Genomic DNA, 14,582 nt, shown 5'->3' on the forward strand with positions numbered 1-14,582 from the left:
GTCGGGAAAAACAGAGAAAGAGAACATAAAGTTAATGGCAGCAATAGCTGCAGACAATGCATAAATGGAGCAAAGTAGGCAGAAGTAGCAAAGTGAGGAATAGCGTCTAGTATGTCCTACACTGGTCAAGGCCCATAACCTCATAACTACAGGGAATCTAGCTACCAAAAGGAAAGTTTTAATCACAGTCTTAAAAGTAGATGGTGTCTGAAACTCTACAAGAGAGGAGGCAGATAACTAAAAGATCTGTCTCCCTTTCTAGAAACAACCCAGTCAGGTTCAGAGTATCTATTTTCTCTTCAGCGGCTCCTGAATCTGCACTGTGGGATGGATGCAGAAATTCACCAAAGACCCATAAAAACTTGACTGAAGGGTTTATTTTTGCTCTCATAGATGTTTGAAGCCACGATTAAAAAAAAAAAAAAAAATCACCTGATTCATTCAACTCATTTTTATTTTCTTTGAACACAAAATCAAAATTTGTGCATAATGATGCAGAGAAATATCTTTGTCCATATTCTCTGAAAGTACTCAGAATATAAACCAAATGTGCCATAATGTGAGCAGTTTACCTTCCTCTTTTATGAATTAATGGTAAATCTATAAACAGACTTCAGTTTGGGTTTATTCTGATATGTTTGACTGGATACCACCAGTGCTTTTTGTAGTGTAACAAAGAGAAATAATTAAGAATAGTAAAAAGTCATCAAAATAAAATAAAAAAAACATGAAAAACTTTTATGTCTTAGTGAGTGTCACGAAGGTCAGTGGTAGAGCTGGTGCCACAGTTTTCCGTGCAGCGGTTCCGAGTTCAAATCCCGTCCCCCGACGTTCACTGCGTCTTTGTCTGTCCTACTTTCTGTCCAGCTTTCAAAGAATAAAGGCCACTAGTCTTTTTAAAGTTATAGCCAAAAATGAATCACAAGATTCAGATTTTTATTTTTTCAAATGAGAATTTTATTTACAAAATTATAAGTAACATTTTTTTTTCATATTGAAGCAAAAAATAGCAAGTCAAATTATTTCTTAATAATGAATGAAAACAGCTTTGATGGCATTGCCTCAAACATCGCCATTAAACTCTGCTTAGTTGATTCTGGAGCAGCTTTTTGCATGTTTCCACTGGAGTTTTGAGGATTTTATTTAGCAATGAGCTCCAAGTGTTTCAGGTTGGAGAGGCTCTTTGCCATAACCCTAATCCTTCGCTCCCTCCACAGATGCTCTTTCAGTTTTAAGTCTGACTGGGCAACACCAAAACAATAATATTGTTCAGAAGAAACATGCTGGTAAAATTAAAACATCAGTTTAAACAAACATCAACCAGGGGGAATAAATAATTTTGGACTTATCTATGTATAAACCCAAATTGGCCAGTAAGAAACTTCTAATTAATTTCCGATCATTTGATCCTTTCTGTGGAAGAAAGTCATGCTGCTCAAAACGAATGTTACTGATTTAATACCTTATAACTGACTTCATCATAAACTGAATACTGCAGGAAATAATTAAATGGACAAGCGGCACCTGAGAGAGACAGAGGAAATAATATGTTTTAATCAAACTAGCATTAAAACTGTCTGATAGAGCGCATGTATCGGTGAAGCACAGTCAGGAGTAGCTATTGAAAATTATTGGTTATTAATGCTGAATGGCGAACTAAACACTATAAACACAACAAGCAACATAATTAAGCAAATATACATTAAATTTATTTAGATTTTAATAAAGAATTCTCTGTGAATGAAATGTGCAAAACTCTTAATTTAAAGGTAAAGGTTGTTAAAACACATATAATTTTATACCGTCTTCTGCAAGCACCATCTGATGAGTTGAATGTTACGAAATATAGAAGATCACTCTAAACTTAGAACCATCTTTTAATGTTTTTCTTTTTTGTATTATTTACTCAGAGTTGACGTTGCAGAGGCACACACAGGGTTACATGAGCATAAAGTTTTACATGAGGTGAGGTGACAGCTGTAAGTGGAGGTCCTCCTGAACTTGGTGGCCCTGGACGTGCCTGGAGGACCTTTAGAAGTCGGGTCTGTCCTTCTTCAGGCTCTTGTAGTCTGTGTTGACGGCAACAAACTGGAGGGAAGGTGGAATACATTTAAATCTGCTTTGCTTAAATTAAATTAATCAGCGCTGTCTTCAGCAGGGCTAAAGAGGGGTTTTAAAATTGTACAAACATGCTCGCACAAACATAATTTGCAATGATTTTTTTTGCATTTTTTTTCTCCCCCAGACTCACACCCCGTACTGCCTCACAACCAACAGTTAGGATAGATTACAGTCTTTAAAAAAAAACAAAAAAAAAAGTTGCTTTTTTTATTGCAGTGATTATTTTCGCTACATGTACTTTTCATGATCAATCAAACAGTTAACGCTTCTCCCCTTTCTTCACTTTCACTCCCCCATCCTCATTATGGTTATTGTTTGGACGTTGGTGGAATTTCGATGTGCGACCTTTGGCTTGCTAGTGAGAATTAAACATGTTTTGTCGTGACCTTTTGTCTGCAGCAACTTTTATTCCTCTGGCAAGAACCCCGACTTTACAAATCTTCAGAAAAGTTATATTTCCTCGAAAATCAGATCATCTACATCAATGCAAATCTAATGATTTGGTTGATTTCTTTATACTGAGTAAATAGTGTGTTCATTTGTTTCTTCTGGTATACCTTTCCTTGCAAAGTACTACATAATACCTCTTGAACTTTTATGTGTTGTATCGCAGAAAAACAACAACCCTCAGTGTGTTGTGTGGGACAAAAGTATGAAAAGCACCTCGGCCTCATGTTCTTTGAGCACTATTTTCCTACAGCAACACATAAAGTCATAATTTACATGGATGTTTGCAGTTGTAACTTGACAGAATGTAAAAATGTTTTAGAGGTGTGCTTATTTCTTTCAGATCATGTTTAAACAGACTTGACAAAAAGTTTAAAGTAGGTGCGATCTTCTTGTGATATTTTGCTAATGCTAAATAATTTTACTCTATTTGGGAAAAAAACAATACACTTATGGTGTTTGCTAGATTCTCTGTGACTCAGAGAAGCAGTGGTGGTTTTGTCAAGATTAGGATTCTCTGAGGCAGCTGTAAATTGGGGGATGGGAATTGTCACCTTGTACTGATAGGTCGGATCGAGCTTGTTCCAGGGCTCAGGGTTGTTCTTTTTGTCCCAGAAGCTGCAAACGTGGGATGATTCACAGAAAGAGAAGATGGGAGAACAAAATATAAATGTAAGAGGAAATAAAAGAATGGGTGCAGAATAACTAAGGGCAGAATTACAAGATGTCAAATAATGTAACAAATAAGGAAAAAGAAAACAAAGCAGAAGAATGGCGGAGGCAAAACGAGACTCGTAAACTGAAGGGAGACAAAAGTCAGGAGAGGAAAAAGTGATTATGAGATGAAGTCAGCCCAGTGAATTGGCAGTCCTTTCCCTGTTCATTAACCAAAGTCTAGATTTCGCAGCACTCCAGAGCGACAGTCCATTCCTCCACTTCCCCCTCCAGCAGCACATTACGGTGCCAAAGCACAAACAAATGGGGATGGCAGAAGGAGCGCGTCTGTCCCCCTGTGTGTCCATTACAACAAACACTGGGCAGCCTGAGAGGGAGGCAGCCACTGACCACAGCACTCATCACCAGCTGGTGATGAGGTCAGGCTTTATGGCTGACCCTCAGAACAAGAGGTTCTGTGTGGCCTGAAATGGGACGTGATCTATCTACATTTACTCTACGTGAGTGGTCACAGAGTTCGCTGCAATTGGTGTGGCTCTGGCACACAAAATTCAATGTTCTTTTTTTTTTTTTTGTATTTTTACTACTTGCTTATCATTCCATTTTAAAAAGATAATTCAGGATTTTTTATTTATTTTTTTAGAAGAGGATCTGTTTGAAGGATCATACGTATTTAATGTCTTAACCCGAGGAGATAAATAACTATGAGATGAAATTACTACAGTAACACTATACAAAAAAAAACATCACAGTTGTTTATGCAAATTGAAAATTTGCATAAACTACTTTGATCATTACAGTGAACAGGTGATACACAGTAGATGTTTATTGTTTGCAGTGGAGGCAGTAAACCCGGTGCCACCAAATAAAACACTTCAGTGTTTTCAGACACATCTGTTGTATGTGCAAGGTTTTTTTTTTTTTATTTTAACTTTATTTTTATCTTAGTGTAATATAGTGATCCTGCTAAATTTGATATGCAAAAAACTAGTTGCTATATAAACTGTTTTGTCTTATCGGTATCTTGTAAATGGATGGCACTTGGCAAAAATCCAAACACTTACTTTTAAAATTCAGACACTAATTGTTGCTTTTTTTTGTTTAACTTCCGTTTTCTTGCAGCTAAAAACATCTAAAGTTCTTTTGATTCATTGACGTCACCTGCAACCTCTGCAGGTGCAGGTGACGTTGATGCGTACTTAATATGCGGCAGATGTTTTAAACACCATGGCAGGTGCATGCACATCTAGTATAAAAAACAGGGCAGTTCCAAAAGCTTCACTTTTTGTTATGTTTTAGAAGAAGAATGTGATATATCAACCTCTTTGTGTTGAACTCATAGCCTAATAAAAATTATCATATTTCCAGCCATTTATTTTAAATCTTGCATGTGTTGACATTTGACAGCAACACAATTAGAAACATGGACACAATCACATTTGAAAGCCTCACTGTGTTCATCATGGTGTAAAAAGAGGGAAAATGAGAAAAGATTATCAAACTTCTTCCTCAAACAACGTAATCCATGCTACTGGACTGCGAGGAAGACGTTTGTGTAATCTGTCTACTGCCAGATGGGGGAGACAAAATTTCTGCTTAGTCTAAGCGGCTCTTTGTGGATTATGAGCTCAGCTTTGGGTGTGTTTTGCTGAAGAGGCTTTTAGTTCACTTCCTTTAATGACTGCGTAACATTTGGACCTAGATTCTGCTAACATTAGCAGAATCTATCCTTCCATTTTATTTTAGGTAAATTTAAATCCTGTGTTGTTAGTTACTTCGTAATCCCTAAGCGGAACATTACCACCACCCCCATGCTTTTGAGTTGGCAACTTTGCTAATCTATTTTATTTTATTTTTTTCATTTTTTTACACAGCATGTGTTTGATAATGGTACATGGCCAAAGAGCTCCATATTGCTCCTCTGACCTACCCAGATGTTGTTGTGCACACTTCACTTGCTTTTATGAGAAAGTCGGTCAGCTTTCCCTCTTGTGATTTTTTTATGTTGATTGTCTGCGTCAGTGCTGCAGGGAGGAGCAGTGCAGTGCTCCACCTTTGCCGGCTAAATCCTCAACCAGTAGCTTTACAGTTATAAGCAAGGAGCAAAACAATATTACAAATTCATGATTTGGTGTCTTAACACAAGTACAGCAACCTTCAACATTTATAGGCACCTGTGGTGAAGTACCGTATTTTCCGCACTATAAGGCGCACCGGATTATAAGGCGCACCTTCAATGAATGGCCTATTTTAGGACTTTTTTCATACATTAGGCGCACCGCATTATAAGGCGCATAGAATAGACGCTTCATACTCTATTATTACACATCCACATTAATAAAGAAATGGTCCCCGAGTACTTTATATAGTAGGCTGGCCCAGCCGTTGTTTCACTCACGGTGTTGGTGTTGCGATATTATGCCCAACTGCTTTCTGGGTAACACAGACCAACCGACACGCTGCCGCTGCAGTCTCTGTCTCTCTTCCCCTGCCCCTCCCCCCCTTTAAATGTATTATCAAACTTTATTAACAAACCAGTGTTCTGACAACTATCCCAGCATGCACCGCGCACCACTTCTTCTACGGGGGAAAAAGAAGTAGGCGGCTGCTTACCGTAGTGGACCAACTACGTAAGCAGCCTACTGCATGTCTGTAAACATGACGTCTTTCATTTCGATCTGAGTTAATTAGCGTAGCATTTCTGCCGGATTTTCACAACATATCAGCCACGACAATGGACAGGGGAACCAACAAGTTCATGTCATCTTTTTTGGACGACATCAAGGTGTTTGAGCCACTGGATGCCTCCAACATTGTGCGCGTCACAGCTAAAAGCTACCGATAGATGAGGAAAACAGCAGATCCTCACACCCTCAGCATAAATATAGCTGTGGACAAGATCACTGATGCCTATTGTTCTTGCAAGGCTGGGTAAGTCGGCATTCATGGTTTTGAATGTACATTAGCATATGTTTACTACTGTAGCTTGTGTTTGTGAGACGGTCACGCACGTGGTAGCTGCACTGTGACCTAAAATGGGCATTAGCCAATGAAACGCGGCCCCTGTGGTAAAGTCCGTTGCTGGACCTGTTGTGGCTCAATATTGGTCCATATATAAGGCGCACCGGATTATAAGGCGCACTGTCGGCTTTTGAGGAAATTGAAGGTTTTTAGGTGCGTCTTATAGTGCGGAAAATACGGTACTTTAAAATGTAAAATGAAATAAAAATCATACTAAATTCACGTTTTTAATGTAGCAGCATAAAGCAATTTGTAAACACTTTTTTCTATAAAGCCACACTGCCAGTGCATAAAAAATATATTAAATTTGTTGGGGTTTTTTGGTCAAAATTACAGATGACACACTTGAAACTCATGTCAGTACTTACAGAGTAGACCTGACGCACATTTTAAAATGTTTTCTAAGAATTTAAGTAATGCAGGACTTCCTTTTCCTGGCGATATAAATAATGTGATTCTGAGACCTACTTCTCTCAGCCCCTCTTTGAGAAGGAATAGAATATAAAACATTCTAATCAAGTTACGAAGACCTTTTGAGCTCATTGTACGAGCTACTTGTCATTGCACCGTTTGTGAAAATGTTGCTAAAGGGTTAATAGACGAGGGATGTTGTGATGACTTCCTGAAGGCAGAGTTTCAGAAAGACCAGTTTCTCAAGAGACACAGGCCCAATTTCAAGGTGTTTAGTAACTAGTCAAATTTCTTTTAAGTCATATTTGATACAAATAGCATTTTTACAATAATTAAAGTTAACATAGTTTCTTCACTGTGCTATAAAATGACACTATGTGGCTGGAAAACACATAATACTGCCCCATCAAAGTTTGTGGTCGTTTGGAGACAAACTGCAGCAGAAGTAAATTCACTACACCAGGCAGCCTTACGTGACATGGGGCCCTCTTGCCAGACGGATCAGGTAGAGCGTGGCACCTGAGATGCCCAGAGTCATGAAGAAAAACTGAGGGATTAACTGAAGACAGGAGAGAAAGGACGAATTAGTCTCAGACCACTATGATACATGTCATAAAAACAGTGCATCCCATCACTCCATTGACTATATGAACATGTATTTGTGTGGAACCCATACACACACACGCACAGGCACACACACACACACACACACGCATACAGGTAGTTATTATCATTCTTCTTTCACCTCTCTGTGCCCTTTTGCATATGCATGAAGCTCAGGCCATGTGCGAGGTTGCTCACTGTCAGCATGGGTTGAAAAGGCAAGGACACTAAAGAAGCAAGAACCATCATCTGCACGTGTGTGCGTGTATGTGCGTGTATGTGTGTGTGTGTGTTTGCAGCAGATTTTCTTCCTATAACACTATACCTGTCAGATTGAGCAAAAAACACACTTTCACACAAACCCGGTGAATTTAGACACATACTGTGGGCAAGTGTGTGTGTGCAGAGGTTCTGACTGGTGACTCAGACAGGAATTAAAATAAAAAAGCATGTTAAGGGGACAGGAGGATTATGTGATTTGTCATCTTAAACACCTAAGCTTAGGTGAGAGAAACCTTAAACCGCGCCGCATCTATTTGTCGACACTTAACTGCCTTATATTTCTTGCCTGCTTTTGCCGTGCACAAATCAGAGGGAGAGCCACACCGCTGGCGAACATCTGTTTGCAGCACACACAGATCTAGTCAAGCTGTAGAGAGCTGACAGTTTGATCAGGTTGAACTGAAGGATGTCTCTACTCAGCTGCATCCAGACATCTGTCCTCCGCTAAATGCAATGCCACTCGTCTAGTTGTTGATTAGAAGGATGTCTAATGATAAAACTTTAATTCTTAACAACACTGAAACTTCTGGTGGATACAGCAGCATTCCCTCAGGTACACAGAACCACACAGGACTGCTGGAGGAAACGCTACTCCCAGAAAAGAAGGAACATGCTACAATAACCTTTACTTTACAATCACAAGAATGAAGGAAATTATTTCAGAGTGTTCCCTTAATACCAATGTGTTTAAAGTTATATGTATACAAATCTTTTCATGAATAAATCCAACGTTTTACTGTTTGGCTTAACCCATTTCACAGTGTTACCTCTACTCCTATTCGAAGATTAAAACGTTTCCCTTAGCCCCATGTTCATAACTGTGAAGGCTACAGGTTAAAATACACTATATTACCAAATGATATCACTTGTATGCCTCCACACACAGATAAGCTTGAGTAATATCCCCTGTTAATCCATAGGGTCTAGCATGATGTTGGCCCAACCTTTTCCACTAAAACAGCTTACACTCTTCTGGGAATTTCTTCCACAAGGTTTAGAAATGTTTATGGGAATTTTTGACCATTCTTCCAGAAGAGCATTTATGAGGTCAGACACTAGTATCAGACAAGAAGGCCTGGATCTCTAATACATCCCTGAGGTGTTCTGCTGGGTTGAGGTTAGGACTCTGTGCAGGCCAGTCAATTTCTTTCACAACAAACTTGCTCATTTATGTGTTTCTGGACCTCGACTTTTGTACTGGTGGTCAGTCATGATGGAACAGGAAGAGGCTATCTCCCATGCTGAACATTTAACATAACATAACTTAATTTACTAATTGAAACACATAATACAGGTTAACACAGAATGATGCTTTTAAGCCTTTATTTCTGTTATTTATGATGATTTTTCACTTGCAGCCGTTAAAAACATTTAATTCCTTGGGTCATCAGGGCAACACAATTTTTTTGTTCTCGAAAAGTACTTTTAATCAGACAAATGAACATTAAGAAATGCAAACTATGTCAACATATTTTAGCTCTAAGTTGATTTTTAGAAAGTAATTTAAGAAACCCATTGTAAGCTTGATTTATCCACTTCAAAACAAGTTCGGAAGCATTTTTGAAATCCATCCATCATTAGTTTGTCGATACCCATCATCCATCTCTAAATTCATTCATCACCATTATGACTCCTGCAGCACACTTGTTGTTAAGTTGAGCGTTTACCTTTCATATGCAACACTTATTACTACTTTGCAACATCAGTCAACAAGTCAACTGGCTTGTATTTGCTCTCCTGCATACATGTGCTGCTGCCTTTTGCTGCCGTTTGCTTTATAGATTGTCTTGATCGCACATTCTCTGTCTGCCCATCTGCCCTTCTGCCCGTCCACATGTCATCCATCCATCAGTTTGTCCACTGATTTATCATCTGTAATCCATTTGTCTGTCCATAAGCCATTCATCTCCTCACTGTTCAAGCTATTCAAGATTCCATGTTTAAACACTGCTCTCACTGAAACTATCTGCAGAAAATTAAAAGACAATTTCTTATTATCATATTACAGAGTTTAAGATGATAAATCTGAAACTACCACTTACAAAGGTGTTTTATTTTAACATTAAAACCCTACTTTTAGTGTAAAGCATCTCTATAGACTCTATGACCTTGGAAATTGGTTCATAGAGCACACACATGCACACGCACGCACACACACACACACACACACACACACACACACGCACACGCACACACACACACACACACTGTGTGCTGAGTGCAGAAGCATCAGCTCTGTCATCGCCAGAGTAAACACAAGCAGCAAACACACACACATACACACAGAGAAGCAGGTCACCTTTGATCTGACACATACACACAAACAGGGAGCAAATAATGAAGACATGCTCGTGTGTAGGAAGTCATCTACTGCATGGTTCTGATACCTTCACACTGAGCCACAAACTGAGAGGTTCACCTTTCACCATCCAGCCTGACCAATATAGGAAGTGTTTTATACTCGCAGGGGTTCGATACTGTTGCTGCCCTTATTACTTTTCTGGTGCACTGCCAAGCCAGCCCTGTCAGTCCATGAATTTGGGTCACCCTCAGTATAGCTCTGAGGCAACAGAGGGGGAAAAAAAAAAAAAAAAAAAACAAGCGCACACAGCTTGTGTCTTCCTTTCTTCTTTTTATTTATTAAGATAGTAAAGCAAATTAAGAAGCCAGGGAAATTATGTGCTGTCACAGTGCTGGTTTCAAATATTTTAATGTTATTTAGGAACTCACACTCAAAGGTCTTTTAAGTTTCCAGAGCATCTGGAGCTTTCAGCTGAAGAGTTCACCCCTTTTCTGTGTTGGGTTTGTTGTAATTGGTAAAAAAAAAAAAAAAAATCTCATTAATAGGTGTTGTCATGGCAAAAAAAAAAAAGTTTCTCTTTGGCAACACCACTAGCTCATACTGTTTGTACTTTTCTTTGTCATGTTTGCATTATATTGTAATATATTTCAAACATTATATGTGAAGCATTAATACCTTTGTTGCATATTTTAAAAAAAAAATGTTTCCAAGTAAATAAAAGAAACTGTTTTGTGCATACAAATTATGCATCCAGTCCATACTACTTGTCTATACTGCTTGTATTTATCCTACAGTTTTCAAAATGGAAAAATCCTTACAATTCTGTCTAGTCTCATGTCTCAGAAAGAATTAAGGTTCAACAAATAACGTGTAATCCAACCTACCCCTGGATGTTTCTTCGCGTGCTGAATCATGTCCTTAATCATCTTTATTATTCCTCTGAAAATGTGTCCTCCTTAATAAAAGCCAAACCAGATAAAACGAGGAACCAGCTGTTAGTCACTAACTGATGACCGTATCCATGTGAGATAATGTCTCTGTGCGGATTTATTGAAATAGTTTTTTGTTGGCTGACGTACAGTTTGTCCCCCAGAGCAGTGAGACCTGTTGCCAGTCTCCCAGCCGTCCTGCCTCCCTCTCGTATAAGAGAGAGGGTCAGAGGCGACAGGGAGACAGAGGCAGAGACGTAAGTCCTAATCCTCATAATCACATCTGTTCGAGTCACTGTATGTTTCTACTGCAGCTGTATGTTTCGAGTGCTCTGTGTCCTAAACGTTTTCTGTTTTTTTGCAATTTGGTAATGAAACAAGAGTGCAGAACAGTTTGTTATTGTTAACCAGTCACTGTTTGTATGTATTGGTCCTGCTTAAAACTTTCAAATCATCCCTCTGGAGATGCAAGATGCTGCTCTTTTTTTTTTTTTGCAGTGCATCATGTCATCTCTAAGGAGGAGTTATACCAACAGCCAGCATGTCCCTAGGGTCCAGACCTTTGTTGTGAACATGGTAATGGCAATTGATTAGTCAATGGTGCTGCACATGCAGATTTTAAAGGTTCCCTAACAACCCCCTGCAACCTAATGAACCTAATGTAATTAATACCTTAATGCTATGCAGGGTAAATTGCACAACCTACTGCTGTTCTTTGCTTAAGGTAACTGCTGTGTTCACATCATTTATCATGCTTATGTGAAGAGTGCAGAGTCACTGTACTTTATTTGTCTCACATCGTCATGAATTTATGTTAATTTACAACTAAAATCTTTACTCGCATAAAAGTTTTGGTTGTAATGAGATAGCTGGTCTGTCACATAAAAATTATATTATATGACAGACCAACACAAAGTAGTTTCTTGATGAAAGATGTTCGTCAAGAAGTTCATGGTAATTCTGGTCCCTCTGACAGCAAGTATTTAAGATCGCGAGTATTTAAAAAAGCCCCACAAGAAATCTTTGTAGCTTGCCACGAGCCAAACGGGGAATCAAACTGTTTGGGCTGCATAAAAATATGTGGAAGAAAACCATAACTCCACATCAGTGTGAATACCAAACAATCTCCAATGTGAAACACGGTGGTGATGTAAATGCTTTAGGAGGAGACAGGGTAGGTGGTCAGATGATGAGATTATGGGTGGAGCTAAATATAGAGCAACTCTGCAAGAAATCCTGTTAGAGGATGCAGAATACTTTACCTTCACCTTCTAGCAGGACAGCTCAATTCAGTTGAACTGGTATTTAAATTGCTATACAATTGGTGATTTACATGCCAGCAATTTGCAACAAATGTTGTCCTGAGGTACTATGCAAACAGTTCATTTGAATTCTATCATACATAGATCCTAATAAATCCTGGTTATCAAACAGGGCATTATATAATCAACCCCAAGCAGGTTGCATTGAGTCATTGACAGTGACTGTAAACAGAGTGCATTTATGTGCTTGAATGGCCAAGTGTTATATTCTCTGCATTTGACAGTAGGAATAAGAGGGCAAAACAATAAACAAAGCCCAGGAACTGAAAAGCCAGAAACAAAAAAAGCATGAAAAGGCTTACAATTATAAAATTATATATATATATATATATATATATATATATATATATATATATATATATATATATATATATATATATATATATATATATATATATATTTATATATATATATCTTTCATATATATATATATATATATATATATATATATATATATATATATATATATATATATATATATATATATATATATATATATATGAAAGACAAGAAAGGACCATTTGAGGATTGGAATATAAGAGAAAACTGGCAAACTAAATCAAGGGTTCACCAAAAAGAAGGATCTACATAACAACTTTCTCTTTGCCACCATTGGACTGTGACATAACCTTCGTCGTGAGCTCAGACAGTCCCCACAGTGCCAACTAGTCACCATTACTAGCACCTCTCACAGCTTTATGCTGTGATGATCAGAGGGGACATAGTGGTGCCCACCAACAGCTGCAGGAGGCCCAGGGCCAACAGAAAACAAAGAAAAGCCTCACCCAAACCACACACGAGATTCTGAATATAAAAACAAACCAACATTCATTAGAGAATCTGAGGCAAGAACTTCTGTGAAGGGGCTCTTCATTCAATCTGCCTGAGTTTGTTTGGATTAACGTATTTTTTCCAAAGAATGGTGACCAAAACTGTGTTTTTCTGTATGTCCACAGGAGGTAGGGACATGATAAACAATATACACATGCCATTGTTGAGTTTACTCTATCTGCATCACTTGAGATACCCCCATTTTACCCACTTTTAGCTTGTGCCTGCTGTATTAAAGTCGCATAGATGTTTGGGAGTGATTTATGCTGCGCTGCCTTCATACAGCTATCTTATGAGTCCCCGTAAGTTGTTTCACCCGATGCTTTTTGGTAGAAAGACTGCTATTTCTGTGTACTACATGTCAAAGGTAATGGGTGTAATTTTTCACCCAGCAAGGATAGGGAGATTGATGAAGGCTGATGGGGAAGGAAAGGTGCTCAACAAAAGAGGTTTGAAGGAAAATGAGATGCATTAAGACGAGAGAGGTGAGAGAAAATGTCGATATGCGCTCTCCCATTCACTCATCACTCTCTCTTATTGTTCTCCTGAGCAGATTGCAAACCGAGTGTTTCAAAGAGACAAAATGTAGTATTTAAATGCGTTTCCTATTGGTGATAATGCTAAGAGGAAGGGTGGCTTTAATGAGATTTTCTTCTTATGAATTGATTCAGCACATGGAAACTGTCTAGAGTCCTGACCCCACCCTGTTTGCGGTTTCCCATAACCTTCCCATTAAAGAACCCGGGATTCACCTTTTAGTAAATTGTTTTTACTGCTCTTCAGTCTCTATAGGTTACTTTAAGACTGCTCTGTGGCTCACGCATTTAGTTTTCTGTAAGGCATAACATGGCCTAAAATTCACTGGTTCGTTCGTATAGTTTAATGTGAAAAGGTTGTGAACAGCTGCTGGATACAAATTGATACGTTGGGTAATATTAATGATAGTTTTATACCTACCAGAGGCCCAAAGTTTGTGATGGGCAAATTAAACTTATGGTTGGAAATTGCATTCTGTGATAGCGCTGATATACCTTCACATATTATTTTTAAAAGGTTAAAAATGGTTTGCGAAAGTTGGTGATCTTAAAAAAACAGATTTGACCCAAATATCTCTAAAACTGGCCATCTGTGGGATGTACTTGACGAACATCAATTCAATAAAAAACAAAAATTTCAGTAGAAGTCCTGTTCCAAAGCTCGATTCATTTTATTTAGTATCATGTAAACAATTTTACCACAATGACTAAAATGGATGCTATTATCATAACTCCTGTTGTTGCTGCTGCTGCTGCTGACGGCTCGGGGCTATTCTGTTCAGAAGACAAGTGATGTGTGTGACTTTGGGTCAGGTCAACACTTTATGACTTAATGTGTTATGTTATGACTAGACAGTATAAAAAAATATTAGCATTGTATAGGTGTGGGTATTTTAAAACTTTTTTTGATTATGTAATGACACAAGATGAGTATATAATATCAATGATATAACATTTTGAAAATTCATCCACAGCAATGCTGACAATGCCCAGAAAGTGAGTCTACATCACACCGATATTTGAAGCCTCAGCATTGGCTGCATATGCATTTCGGAATTGATTTTATGGTGCAGTATGTATATTCTTATGGTTTTAAATCCAA

The 14,582-nt window shown here is 38.3% G+C and overlaps 1 protein-coding gene across 1 annotated transcript; it reads right to left on the reverse strand.

The window, feature by feature from the left end:
* Positions 1–1,319: 1,319 nt before the first annotated feature.
* LOC106924115 (cytochrome c oxidase subunit FA4-like) lies at positions 1,320–11,573 on the reverse strand. The gene is made up of 4 exons (XM_014997654.2): positions 10,747–11,573; positions 7,149–7,234; positions 3,123–3,186; positions 1,320–2,088 (listed from the first exon to the last, which is right to left on the reverse strand). The coding sequence occupies exons 1-4, from the start codon at positions 10,786–10,788 to the stop codon at positions 2,032–2,034; spliced, it is 249 nt and encodes an 82-aa protein (XP_014853140.1). The 5' UTR covers positions 10,789–11,573; the 3' UTR covers positions 1,320–2,031.
* Between the last annotated feature and the right edge of the window lie 3,009 nt (positions 11,574–14,582).

Source organism: Poecilia mexicana, unplaced genomic scaffold (genome assembly GCF_051168715.1).
Source record: "Poecilia mexicana isolate PSO_F unplaced genomic scaffold, ASM5116871v1 scaffold_5, whole genome shotgun sequence".
Lineage (NCBI taxonomy): Eukaryota > Metazoa > Chordata > Actinopteri > Cyprinodontiformes > Poeciliidae > Poecilia > Poecilia mexicana.

Excerpts from the sequence above, each read along its gene's own strand:
- LOC106924115 (XM_014997654.2), bottom strand. The coding sequence starts at position 10,788 with ATGATTAAGGACATGATTCAGCACGCGAAGAAACATCCAGGG. Across the intron at positions 7,235-10,746 it reads ACGCGAAGAAACATCCAGGG|TTAATCCCTCAGTTTTTCTT; the intron begins GTAGGTTGGATT and ends TCCTGTCTTCAG. Across the intron at positions 3,187-7,148 it reads GCAAGAGGGCCCCATGTCAC|CTTCTGGGACAAAAAGAACA; the intron begins GTAAGGCTGCCT and ends CCACGTTTGCAG.